Raw genomic sequence first — 13,263 nt, 5'->3', positions numbered from 1 at the left:
CTTCCTCAGTATCATTGCCCTTACTTAATATCTCACATCAAGATATCCAAGGCTTCTAAAACTTCCCTGTATACCTATGTACCAATGGAATATTACAGATGAACCTTGAAAATGTTATGCTAAGTGAAGGAAGTCAGTCAAAAAGATCACATCTTCTTTCTGACCCTCAAATATGGCAAGCTCACAGCTTTGACTATTTTCTGTCCCTAAGTATTCTTTTTCCTTATCTTCATAACAGATTCCCTCTTGTCATCCAGATGTCAGCTTAAAAGCCTTCCCCTCAGAGGCCTTCCCTTGATTTTCCAATCTAAAGTAGCTATCCAACCACATGTCATCTCTCTGTTAAGTCTAATTCTGTCACATATTCATTTAATTCATTCGTTCTTTCAACAAGGGTGAATGCTTTGTATGCACCAAGCACTTCTGAGTAAGACTCAAAATTCCTGCCCTCATGTAACCTATAATCCAGCGGAGAGGGGACAAATAGTGTTAGGCAGGGACTTACATTATGGAGAAAATTTAGAGTAAGAGAATGAAAAGTTATTGGGATGAGGAAAAAGCTGTTTCCTATAAGGCTAGTCATAAGACTCTTTACTATGCAGACTGCCAAGTAGAGGCCTAAAGAAAGTCAGAGAGGGTCAAATCTGGGGTGTGGTGAGGGAATGTCAAGAAAAGAATAACTTGAGATTCGAGCCTGTAGGCTTGGAATATAATTGTACTAAATAAAATGGAGACAAGAAAGGAAATTTGCTCATTTTTCCCCTCAGCGGAAGTGATTCAATTTAAAGCTACTCTGAGGTGTTAGTACAACATCCAATTAAGAGTGTCCAGCAGGCAGGTGAGCACACAGAATTGAAACCAAGGATCTTAGGACTAGATGGAGACTCAGGAGTCAGTCCTAGAGAAGTGAAAGACAAGCTTGTAAAAAGAGATGACATTTCCAAAGGACTAGAAGGAAGAAGAGTACTAACGACTAAGTCTTAGGGAATTCAACAAAATATTTATAAAATGTTATAAACGTTGACATTCTGGTATTATTTTTACTGAGAGTTCTGATATGTATTTTTTGTGCCTAAGTCTGCCTTCCATTCTTCAGCCTCAGCAGAATGCATGTGGCCTTATCTGTCTTATTCACTGCCACAGTCTCAAGTGCCTGAAAGAGTACCAAAAATGTAGTAGGTCCTTGTCCTTGGGAAATCTACAATGAAAAAGTAAATGTGTGCCTTCCTCGTTCAGCATTTGTCGTTAAGAAAATAACCAACAGTAAGCAACCTGCAATCTCTCAGGACATCAGAATTTCCATCTCTGGTGAATTCCTTTAACAAAGTGTCCACACACTTTTCCAACCTTACACTGGGCACCTGAAATGTATTTCTAGTTTCACTGTAGATAGATCCTTAAAATGGAAACAAAGTAACCACAAGGAAAACAAAAACGGACATCCCTGCATTGAAGACTATATAAAAAGCATCGGACTTAGCTTGCAGCTGATGGGTTTTTTACTTTCCAGAGCCTTTTGCTCCAGATAGGATAGGTGAGATAAATCTGGGCATGTTCAGGCTGAAGGACTAGGACAGCACTATCCTTTTCCAGCTGCATGGCTTGTGCTATTCCTTTAAAATGACACTTCCTTAAGCTTTGGTATGCTGAGCCAAATTGGGTTATGTTTTCCTCTGTTGCTGAAAAAAAAAAAAAAAGAACAGCTCTTATTAAGATTAGAAATATTGAGATGTACAGACATTAAAACAGAAAAGTGTTCCTTATTTGGTAAATATTTTGCTTTTGAAAACATCAGTAACTAATCACAGCTGTTTCCTTTTGTTACAAATGCATCCAATCAGGTAAAATTCCAAATGAAACACACAATCCAACGAAGTCATTCCATTATACAGTACAATGGGAGCCTTAAGCCTTGTGAAATGTATGTATTAAGTATGCATGTATTCATCAAATCAAACAAAGAAGCTAATGGGTCTCTGATTAGTGTTCTAACTCTATTATGATGATGCCTGAATCTCACCCTGACTCATCTAAAACATGTGAACAAAATGCTATTAAGGTTGATAGACAGTCTGTTACACGCCATCATCATTCTGGTTAAATATCCCAAACTGAATTTTGGCTAGAATCTCTCTCTTGAAAACCAGGGGCAAAGAAAGAGCTGCTATTAAGCTGAGGTACTCTTCTATTTTAACCTCAATAATTTGTAAATCTTTATGCCAAAACTAAAACAAACATTAATCGAAATTAATCTCATTCAGGATTCATAAAAGATCATGTTTCCAAAGAGATTGTTACATGGACATTACCAAGGCTCATTCAATCCAAAATTAGGTATTCATAAAACTAGGTAAATAGCAAATGAATTTTTATTTACTATTTTAAAAATACATTTTGTGGCAATTATAAATAAATTTCTAACATAATGATAAATTGATACTTTGAACCAACAACAGGACCACAAATTCACTTCCAAATGCAAAGCAGTTACCCTATGTTTAGGGATAGTTCATATTAATGCATAATTTTGTTTTTAAGAAAAAAATGATTGTTACAATCAGGTATATAATCACTTAGTTACACCTAAGTTCTATCGGTCAAAAATATATTCTTTTAGAAAATCCATTTTAAACATCTTACACTTTTTTCAGTGATCTTCTCCAAACAATGGGAGACAATGGGAGAAGTGCCCCTTGATGGACACTGGTTTGATCACACCTAAATTATACTGATATCTATAATACAGGCCTCCAAGGGACAGTCTAGCTCCAACTTGTAAAGCAGGCCCAGTTCAGAATGTTGAACAAACAACAGTACTAATCATCAAAAATTAACAACTTTAGGTATCTTTGTTTTGGGTTTCTGTGGTTTAGGCACATCCAAAATTTCTTCATAGTCTGCACTCATTCCCTTTGCCCAGCGACCAACTGTGACCACTCGATCTGTAAAGACACAGAAACCTCAAAATGTAAGAAAGACAGTGATCAAATACACCCACCTAGACTGACTGGTACTGGTTTAGCAAAGGAACTAGTTTTGACATGAATAATCACAAAGAAGAATCCATCACTAAAGCAAAGTGAGCAATTCTGTAATTGATTATAACCCTTGATTTCAGAGTACACGGGCAATTTGTCATCCCAATTAGGGAAATGCAGCAACTGCTTTGCAATGCACAAGTTGATGAGAAAGCTCTTTCATTCTTTCCCAGAGTTCATCATTATAGAGTCAATGAATTCCAAGAGACCGTAAACAGCAAGACTTATGAAGCATCAGTTTTAAATGCACAAGATTCCACCTGTGAAATTATACAACATCTGCTTGTCAGTCTTGTCATTTGGGAAGTGGCAATCCTCCCAGGAGGGAGAATTCAAATTCCACTTCTCATTTCAATCTCACTGCCTACAATGTAGTAAAGACTATCTTCTTCTAGACAAGAGTCCAAACAAGAACTCTTGGTTTTCAAATTCAAATGCTAGGGGTAGGAAGTAAGAATGGGCAGACTTATTTGTTTAGTTCTATGACCATTTGATATAGAAAGAAATGTGCTTTTTCTCCAAGAAGCACTACTGGGCTACCCTACTGTCTTGCCTCCTTTCACACACAGATTGTCATCATTCTAATCTAGGCAAACTAATCTAACAATGGTCTCCACATCCCCCAATATCTGTCTTAGGTTTGTTGAACATTTATGAAGTTTTAGATGACCAACGGTAGTTATCTGTCAGGAAAAAAATATAAACTGGCCAGATACTATGTGGATTACACAATTTGAATATTTCTGGAAGTTTTTGCAACCAACTTGGAATCCTTCTGACTTCAGAACATACATGAGGATTCTCAATCATAACAATACTGCAACTTATTCTATTCAATTTCTTAGTAAATTAATATTTTTAAATAACATAATTGGCTGTTATTATTAAACACATAAGTTAGCAAACACAAATATTTATGAATAAGATGCTTTATAAAATCAGGGTCCTCTGGGGCTTACTGATCATTTTTTTTCCCACCTGAGAACAGCTGCTAATGTTTACTTAGTACTGCTGATAAAGAAATGATGAAGTCATTACCGAAACAGGAAACCAGACAGTCTTAAAACCAGTTGTACCTCAGGGAGTTGTTAATAACAAAATTCAACAAAAACACAGAGGAATATTCAATCTCACCCCTTCTAAAGGAGGCCCAGAGATCTCACCTGAGTTCTGACTTTCGGGACAATCTTTCTTCATATGTTCCACAGAGCCACACAGTCTGCAGCCACCACCTATAAAAAAAACAAAGTCACTGAAAACCTCTGATACTTAAGTAGGGCATTTAATATCTCTAAGCACTTTCATATCTTGTTTGGTCCTCATAACCTTGTTAGCTGCAAAGGTAGCTGAACAGGAACGACTTATTCCTATTAATAAGTCTATTCTCCATTCCTCTTAACCTCATAGAGCACTAAACTGTATCAACGCACCATTTCTTGTCCCTGACCTTCAAAGGAGATGTGGGAAAGTGAAAAATGACAAAAGGTACTTGTTCTCTAGAGTGTCCAGGAGCCACTGCATGGAAGCCTAGGTCTTAACCACAGTTAGAAAGGCATGGGCTCGTGAATTATGAAAAATTTGTGTGCAGATGCATTTTTTGAGGAGAATGCCCACAGTTTTTAATCAGATTCTTTAGTGATCAATGCCCCATCCCCCTAAAAAAGGATACAGACCACTGCCCTGCTATACAGGTCAGATGGGCGTGAGTAGTTACAAAAGGAATGAAATTAACTTTTATATCAGTGCCTTTATCTGCCAGGCATCCTAACTCTAGTAAAAATGCCTATTTGCCTACTTTAAGCAACATCCCAGGACTGTGAGTTACAATACAGTCCTAAAATGAGTTTTTCTAAAAGGAATCTTTCACTGAATAGTCAAACACTATTGTTTAATGGTCAAGCATTATCATGATCATGCTCATAATATCAAATGACTTCTCAAAAAATGACCCTAACAGGGTACAAACTTGGATTAACTCATACTTTTCTGTGACTTACTCCCCTTGCCACACTTTTTATATCTGGTCATTTTGGTTCGCCATACAAAGGCATTTTTGCTCACTAGCCATATTATATGGCCTGTTTATTAAGTTCAAAACTGAAAGACACTTTTGAGTATCTTTCAGGTCCAAGACTCTTTACTGCTGTAGATGCCACAGTGAAACAGAGGAGGCACTTTAATAATTACTCTAATCCTCATAACTCTTCAAGGTAAAATATCATAATTCATCAAATCTAAGACACCACTGATTATAAGATATATCATTCATTCCTTTCTGGGGGAAAAAAAAACTGCCTATTATGTAACACCCACCAATAGTGAGATACATTGAGTTCAGATATATTAAAATGTAAAAAAAAAAAAAAAACATGCATCTTAGAATTAGTGAAATAAAATTTTCTCATCTCCATTTCACAGGTGAGGAAACTGAGATGAGAAAAGTTAAATACCTTGGCCAAAGTCCCACAGTTAGTGAGTGGTAGTGCTGAGACTATAACTAGTGTTAACTCCAAAGTTAAGCTTTTTCACTGGACTTCTGCAAGGGAACCCAGGATATGACACTAGAAGTGTCTAGAACCTAATGGTACCAGCATCACATTAATAAATGACTCACATTAACAGATGCCAACCTCCTCCTTAAAGCTTTAAATATCACAGACTTTATTGTGGGCACCTTAAGACATTAGCTGAGCCAAAGGTAAGAATGTTACATGGTCCATGCCAGACAATAAACTAAGGAAAACATTCAAAAAAAAAAAATCCAGAATAGTGAGTACCAACCCTTCTACCCCAAATATTACACTATACTGAGATTAAATTCACCACACTATTTTTTAAATCTTATATTAGTTTAAGAAGTAATCTTTTTGCTTGTTAGGTTTAAAAGTAGATATTTATAACATATTCTCACAAATGATACTGAAGTAAGTACATATAGTTTGAAATATAGAGGTCAGCTTTTTCTGATTTGACATATCAACTTAAATTACACCAAGTCTAGTACATAGACTGTGTGCTCAGTCGCTCAGTTGTGTCCGACTCTTTGAGACCCCATGGACTGTAGCCTGCCAGCTCCTCTGTTCATGGGGATTCTCCAGGCAAGAATACTGGAGTGGGTTGTAATTTCCTTCTCCAGGGGATCTTCCCAGCCCAAGCATCAAACCCCGTTTCCCACATCTCCTTTACTGCAGGTGGATTCTTTACCTCTAAGCCACCATAGGATAATGCTTAATAAAAATAATGAAATTCTAGAGATTTTGCCACTTATTCAGGAATTTAAAAACTGTTTAAATGTAAATTAAATCACAACTGCATGATAACTCACCACCATTTTCAACATACAAGAGTAACAGTACTCACCATCAGCATAGAGTCCTTTGGGATTATCAGGACAAGATCTGGACAGATGCCCCATTTCCCCACAAACAAAACATTTTGCAAAAGGAAATTCACCTGTAATGATCAACAGTTCCTGTTTAGTTACATACATGTATGGATGTGCATGTATATATATCAACATAGATAGATACAGATACCTATCTGTATCTATCTATATATATATAGTGTAATTCATATTACTTTAAAACACTCTGAGAAGAAAACATATTTGTTGTTACGTAATTTAAAGTTTAATCACATTTGATTTCAAACTATTAAGTGACACACTCATAACAAACCCTGTCAGCAATGAAAAAACCAGTTGGTTACTTACTGGCCACTTTGCTCATTAACCAAATAAAAAAACTGATAGGAAAAAAACAACAACATACCAAGAGCTGGGTCTACTTTAGCCTTGCACTTGGTTATTTCGTGCTCTGTGGATCCACACCTGTAACATATTCCAGTGCCCATTTCTTGATTCTCAAGGGCAGCAGGGCAATCTGCAATCCCATGGCCAGGCTGTCTACAATGGAAACATACCTGAGAAAACAAAAAGTGAGTTTCCACACTGCAACACGACACTGGCTTTATTAATTCTAGTCATCAAAAAAACCATCCCATTTTAAAGCTGTCTAGTTCTGTTTTTTGAACTCTCCGTATTTCATCTGTAGAAAAAAGTGTTTCACATTCTCCTAAACCGTAAGAAACGTCATTTTCATCAAAGGGTTTCATTACTTTTGAAAACCCTCTATTCATAAATCTATCAGTCTAGGAGACAAAGTTATAAATCTTTGCAGGAGGTAATTGCTTAAAAGAATTAAGCAAATATGGACTCATTACATTTCATTTCATTAATGGGGATGTCTGTATCTTAAACTGAGTTTTCTGGAGGAGACCCAGGCAATAAGCATAAAAATTATCACTCAAAATTAATACCTTCACTTTTAAAAGTTCACGTCATAGAATGAATTTGGGTCAAGTGATTCCATTTAAGTTGTGATTCAAATCATAAGATATATTTCACACCAAAAATTATACTTTATAATTTTTATATCTTTTACATGTTCCTTAATATTTATAAACAGAGGTTTCATCTTAAAATATATGCACATTTTAAAGGTATTATTCTAAGGTGAATTATTTGGCTCCAGCATAACATTGAACAATGGTTTTGATGCTTTAAATAATACCTAGCAATTTGGAGGATTTTTTTGCTGCAATAAATAAAATTATCAGTCATAATCGAAGATGGTAGATATTTAAGACATTTTATTTAAACTGGAAAAAGTTTTTGGATAAAACAGTTCATCATTTTTTAATTAACAATTAAGAACTGATGCTTAGTCTGAGATACTAAGAAAAGTAAGAAAATGAATTGAAAGGTCTCAACAAGCCTTATAGTATTAAAGCCTATGCTTTATTATAAAGAATTCCTTTTTTGTTTTGAAAAACAATGTCTTTCCCCTTAATTAAAAACATAAATATTCCCTTAAAGTCATAATACTAAACTTTTTCAAAAAGTATGCAATTCATCACACTGCCTATGTCAAAGAAATTATCTTTAAATTAAAAAAAAATATTTATTTATTTATTTGGTTGCGCTGGGTCTTAACTGCAGCTGTTGAGATCTTCGATCTTCCTTGCAGCCTGCAGAATCTTTAGTTGGGTGGGGCATGTGGGATGCAATTCCCTGACCACGGATCAAACCTTGAACCTGGGGCCCCCTGCAATGATGCATAGAGTCTTAACCACTGGACACCAGAAAAGTCCTAAAATTATCTTAAAATTATCTTCATATTAAATTAACTTGACTTTAAAATATTTTAAAATAACTGCACAATTTAAACAAGACTATCTTGATCCAAATAGAAATGATTCTCTTTTCTATCCCAATTTATTCATAAGGAATATTTTATCAGTATTAGCTTATAAAAGAATCTTACAAAAGACTCTCCAAATATGATACTGCATAAAAATAACCCTGCAAATAGAAACCACATTTATGGAAGCTGCAACATTTCAAGTCTACATTGTTGCAAACAATGCTCTACATTTAGTAAGTCTATTAAAAAATAAAAATGTAAAATAGCAACACGTGTTGATTCTTATGTATTACCCTGCTAGAAGAATCTCTTGCTAGAGAAGGGAAAGAATTATACCAGTATTTCATTTCCTGGGTTTGAAACACCTTAAAATCTAGGTGTTGGGAATGCAGAAATTAAAATATATATATATATGCACACTCATGTTTTCTACCCAAAATATGGAGATAATGCCATCTTTGTGTATTGTGATAATTCATCAGTACATCAAGTGTGTAGCATATAAGAGCATATAAACAGAAATCCTAGAGTTACTGCTAGCCCTCACAAAGATGCCATCTAAGACTAGCATACAGCCACAATCACACTCTGCTAAAATATGTATATGAGCATATGAGTAAGTTTCCCACCATACAACATAATGTGAGAGAAGTGATAATCTTACCATTGCATTTTTCTTTGCTGCTTGTCTTTTTAATCGTCTTCCTTCCCGGCGACTGTCTTTCTTTAAAGCAACTTCAATTTCTTCCCTTACTTTCTGACTGTCTGTTGCTATCACCTCACCATTGTGAAGCATCTGTGAGTTTTGTCTTAAATATTCCATGAATCCATTCACATCTTCATTTAAATACTCCTTTTTCTTTTTATTCTTTCTGTGTTTTGCTTGGGGGGCATCATTTTTAAGGGACAGCCTATTGGCTTCAAGTTGTTTACTCTTTGGAAGATTTTGGCTTTGTCCCTCAGAGGACCCCTTCTTCAAGTCCTCCCATGATGTTGCAGGAAAGGGTCGTTTGTTCTGTGTGGTAGTGACTCGTGCCCACCTGGTCATAGCTTCATTAGAAGTGTATCAATCTTTAAGACAAGCATAGTCATCATTTCAAAGAAAAAAATGAAACTAAAGATATATGCTATATCACTATATCAATGATACCCATATGTTGAGTGTTAATTATTAGAAGACTTTTTAACTTAAAAACTTAGAGATCTATATATTTAATTCTATAACATGCTGCATAGACAGACCTGCAATGTAAATCTAGCCCTTGCCAGAGAAGCTACCACTCCAGTTAAAAAGGAAAAAAAAGCAACTATTAAAAAAAAAAAACAAAAAACACAGATATAAATACTTGCTTCAATGGAAAACAACTCAGCAAAAAACCAAATTACTTCCAAAATGAAATCACATGGTAACAGTAAATTAAGTTACTTTTCCCAAATTTTGCAGTTTTCTTAGTTTATGTGCCTATCTCCAAGTCCCAGGTCTACTTTCTTCCAATCTTTTTGCACCATCTGCCATTTCATCACAAATAATTTGTACAGCAAATTAGTAAGTATACACAAATCTTGTCCTTAAGCATGAAGTTGTCATTACAACTCCTTCCCGAAGACTGATAAGCAAAACATACTCGTTTACAGTCACATGATAATACCGAGTCTACCTCGTTTTTTTAATTTTATTTTTAATTAGAGGGTAATTACTTTACAATGTTGTGATGGTTTTTGCCATACATCAAAATCAATGGGCCATAGGTATACATATGTCCCTTCCCTCTTGAACCCCCTTCCCACCCCCTCCCTCCCCTCTAGGTTGTCACAGAGTACCGGCTTTGGGTTCCCTGCTTCATACAGCAAGCTTTCACTGGTTATTTACTTTACATACGGTAAAGTATATGTTTAAATGCTAGTCTCTCAAATCATCCCACCTTCTTCTTCCCCTACTGTGTCCAAAAGTCTGTTTCTGGTCTCTGTCTCCTGTAATCAGAGTATAATCTACTTCCAATTTAAGTGACTTAGCAGCAGCAGCAACCCAGCTGTTTCACATCGTTTCCGACTATTAGCACGCTCCCTTCTAGGGCAGCATCCCCTGCACTAACCAGTGTTAACCTCAGCTTTGGCCACAACATCCTTTCAACACAAGCGGTGGGGAGGAGCCAATAAACAGGTGTGGGGCTCTGCACGCCACTTTACACCACGCGCGCACACTCGTCGCCGCAGATCCTGTGGCAGTCACGGTGGGGAATGGGGCCGTTCAAGGGGAGATGGATGATCCTTCTCCTGAGAACAAGGAACTGGGGGAGCTCTGAGTATCCAGTCGGTCGCGTCCATTCCGCCCGACCGGCCCCAGTGAGGCTGGACGCTCCGGCCCAAGCGGCTACTCAACTACAGCTGAAACGGATCCCCGCGCTCCCCTGGGCCCGCCGCGAAGCGCGGTGCTTCAGCTTCACCTGGCGCTGGGGGCCCTCGCTGCCAGTTCCTGCGCCCTCCCGCCGGGCCCCGGGGAACGGGCCTTACTCCCCCCACGCGCAGCTTCTTACCAGGAAAGGATCCTCCAGAGCAGCGGAGTTAGCAGGCCAGAAAAAACCCGTCCCCCTGCGGCGGAGACGGCGACACCCGGGACCGGAAGCACGTCGTCCCTGCAGTGCGTCACTTCCGGCGAGCAACTGGCTTACTAGCAGCCGTGTCCCTGTCCTGCGTTGCGGTGCACCTCAGCTCTGGGAAAGGTGGTTAATTAGTAAATGTGGAGGGCGCAGTGTTTGAAGGGCACGCGCTGGGCGCGGGGGACGCGAAGATGAAGAGTGTACGATCTGTGCTGTGCAGAACGCAAGGCATAATGGGGGGAGACGAATGAGAGGATCCTTGGCGATGGGAAAGGCCCAAAAGGCTTCCCTAAGAAATGGTCTTTGTACTGGACCTCATCGTAAAATTAGGCAAACATTTCTTGGAATTGGTAGCGGGAGGGACTTACATTTTCATTTGTTGCTGTTATTCAGTCGCTTAGTCGTGTCTGACTCTGCTACCCTGTGTACTACAGCAGGCCAGGCGTCCCTGTCCTTCGCTATCTCCGGGAGTTTGCTCAAACTCATGACCATTGAGTAGGTGATGCCATCCAACCATCTCATCCTCTGTCGTCCCTTTCTCCTCCTGCCTTCAATCTTTCCCAGCATCAGGGTCTTTTCCAGTCAGTCAGCTCCTGGCATCAGGTGGCCAAAGTATTGAAGCTTCAGCTTTAGCACTAGTCCTTCCAGTGAATATTCAGGGTTGATTCCCTTTACTTAAGATTTAGGATTCAGTGGTTAGAGCTCCTTGCAGTCCAAGGGACTCTCAAGAGGCTTCTCCAACACCACAGTTCAAAAGCATCAGTTCTTCAGTGCTCAGCCTTTTTTATTGTCCAGTTCTCACATCAGTACATGACTACTGGAAAAATCATAGCTTTGATTATACAGATCTTTGTAGGCAAAGTATTGTCTCTGCCTGTTAACATGCTGTCTAGGTTTGTCATAACTTTTCTTCCAAGGAACAAATGTCATTTCATGGCTTCAGTCACCATCTGCAGTCATTTTGGAGCCCAAGAAAATAAAATCTATCACTGTTTCCATTGTTTCTCCATCAATTTGCCATGAAGTGATGGGACCAGATGCTGTGATCTTTGTTTTTTGAATGTTGTATTTTAATCCAGCTTTTTCACTCTCCTGCTTCACCATCAAGAGGCTCTGTAATTACTCTTTGCTTTCTGCCATAAGAATAGTATCATCTGCATATCTGAGGTTATTAATATTTCTCCTGGCAATCTTGATTCCAGCTTGTGCTTCATCTAGCCGGGTATCTTGGATGAGGTACTCTGAATATAAATTAAATAAGCAGGGTGATAGAGAAGTACGTGACCTTTGGCATGTCTGGCCTCTCCCACACCTTGAGTATTCCCAACCTCCAGGAGTGGGCCCTTGGCAGCCATGTTTATATCGTGTGACTAACTCCTCACAGCTGATTGGGCCAGGACCAGGCACCTGTGATCAAAAGTGGTCCAATCTGAGACTTGTGCCTGAAATCAGGACATGCAGTCGCAGGACATTATATTTTCCTAAGCAGCAGTAAAGTAAAACTATTAGCACGGTGGGAATGGATCACTGCAATGAAAATATAAAAAGGACGTTTGGGGCCCTACTAGGTGGAGGTGGCTCAGAGTAAGGAAGCTGCCTGCAGTGCAGGAGACCTGGGCTCCATCCCTGGTTTGGGAATATCCCCTGGAGAAGGGGATGGCTACCCACTCCAGTATTTTTGTCTGGGGAATTCCATGGACAGAGGAGCCTGGTGGCTATAGTTCATGGGGTCTATAGCTTTTTACTGGATGGAGATGGTGCCCCATAGTCCTAAACAATGTTATTTAAGCATTCAATTGAAATACCACCATGTGGAGTCAAAGAAGGTCTGTCTTCAAGAGAGAACCCTTAGTCTCCTGAGCAACTATCTCCACAACCCCCTTCCCTCCCCTGCAAAAAAACAAATGGCTACCACCAGTGTTTGTACTTGGCGGGAAAATTGGCAATCTGCTCAGCTGACCAGGACAACTGCGCCCATGCCAATCATCACACTCAATCCATTTCACCTCTTAAACTCTTAAGTAGCTGTTTTTATCACTGCTGCTACTTCCTTTGTTCCAGCTTTCATCATGAATCAGTGGCAGCTGATCTAGGCATCTGTTCTCGCTCCACTCCCTCAAATCCATTTTCCATGCTTTAGCAAAGCAAACTTTTGAAATGTAAATCAGATTGTTGCTCTCCTGCTTTAAACCCTTCTGTAGTTTCCCACTGTTCTTAAGATGAAATTCAAACTCCCTAAGATGGAATTCAAACTCATTAAGGAGATGCTTCCCTGATAGCTCAGTTGGTGAAGAATCCGCCTGCAATGCAGGAGATTCTGGTTTGATTCCTGGGTCGGGAAGATCCCCTGGAGATGAGATAGGCTACCCACTCCAGTATTCTTGGGCTTCCTATGTGGCTCAGCTGATAAAGAATCCGCCTGCA

At 38.7% G+C, this 13,263-nt stretch overlaps 1 protein-coding gene across 1 annotated transcript; it reads right to left on the bottom strand.

Moving 5' to 3' along the window:
* Positions 1-2,351: 2,351 nt before the first annotated feature.
* On the bottom strand, positions 2,352-10,866 carry ZCCHC9 (zinc finger CCHC-type containing 9). Its single transcript, XM_061424307.1, has 6 exons — positions 10,777-10,866; positions 8,907-9,313; positions 6,809-6,959; positions 6,399-6,491; positions 4,202-4,270; positions 2,352-2,942 (listed from the first exon to the last, which is right to left on the bottom strand). Exons 2-6 carry the CDS (start codon positions 9,288-9,290, stop codon positions 2,824-2,826), a joined length of 816 nt encoding a protein of 271 aa, XP_061280291.1. The 5' UTR covers positions 9,291-9,313; positions 10,777-10,866; the 3' UTR covers positions 2,352-2,823.
* Positions 10,867-13,263: the final 2,397 nt, after the last annotated feature.

Source organism: Bos javanicus, chromosome 7, assembly GCF_032452875.1.
Source record: "Bos javanicus breed banteng chromosome 7, ARS-OSU_banteng_1.0, whole genome shotgun sequence".
In the NCBI taxonomy this organism is placed as follows: Eukaryota; Metazoa; Chordata; class Mammalia; order Artiodactyla; family Bovidae; genus Bos; species Bos javanicus.
The sequence above is the reverse complement of the archived record's forward strand: the minus strand, read 5'-3'. Positions and strand labels throughout refer to the sequence as shown.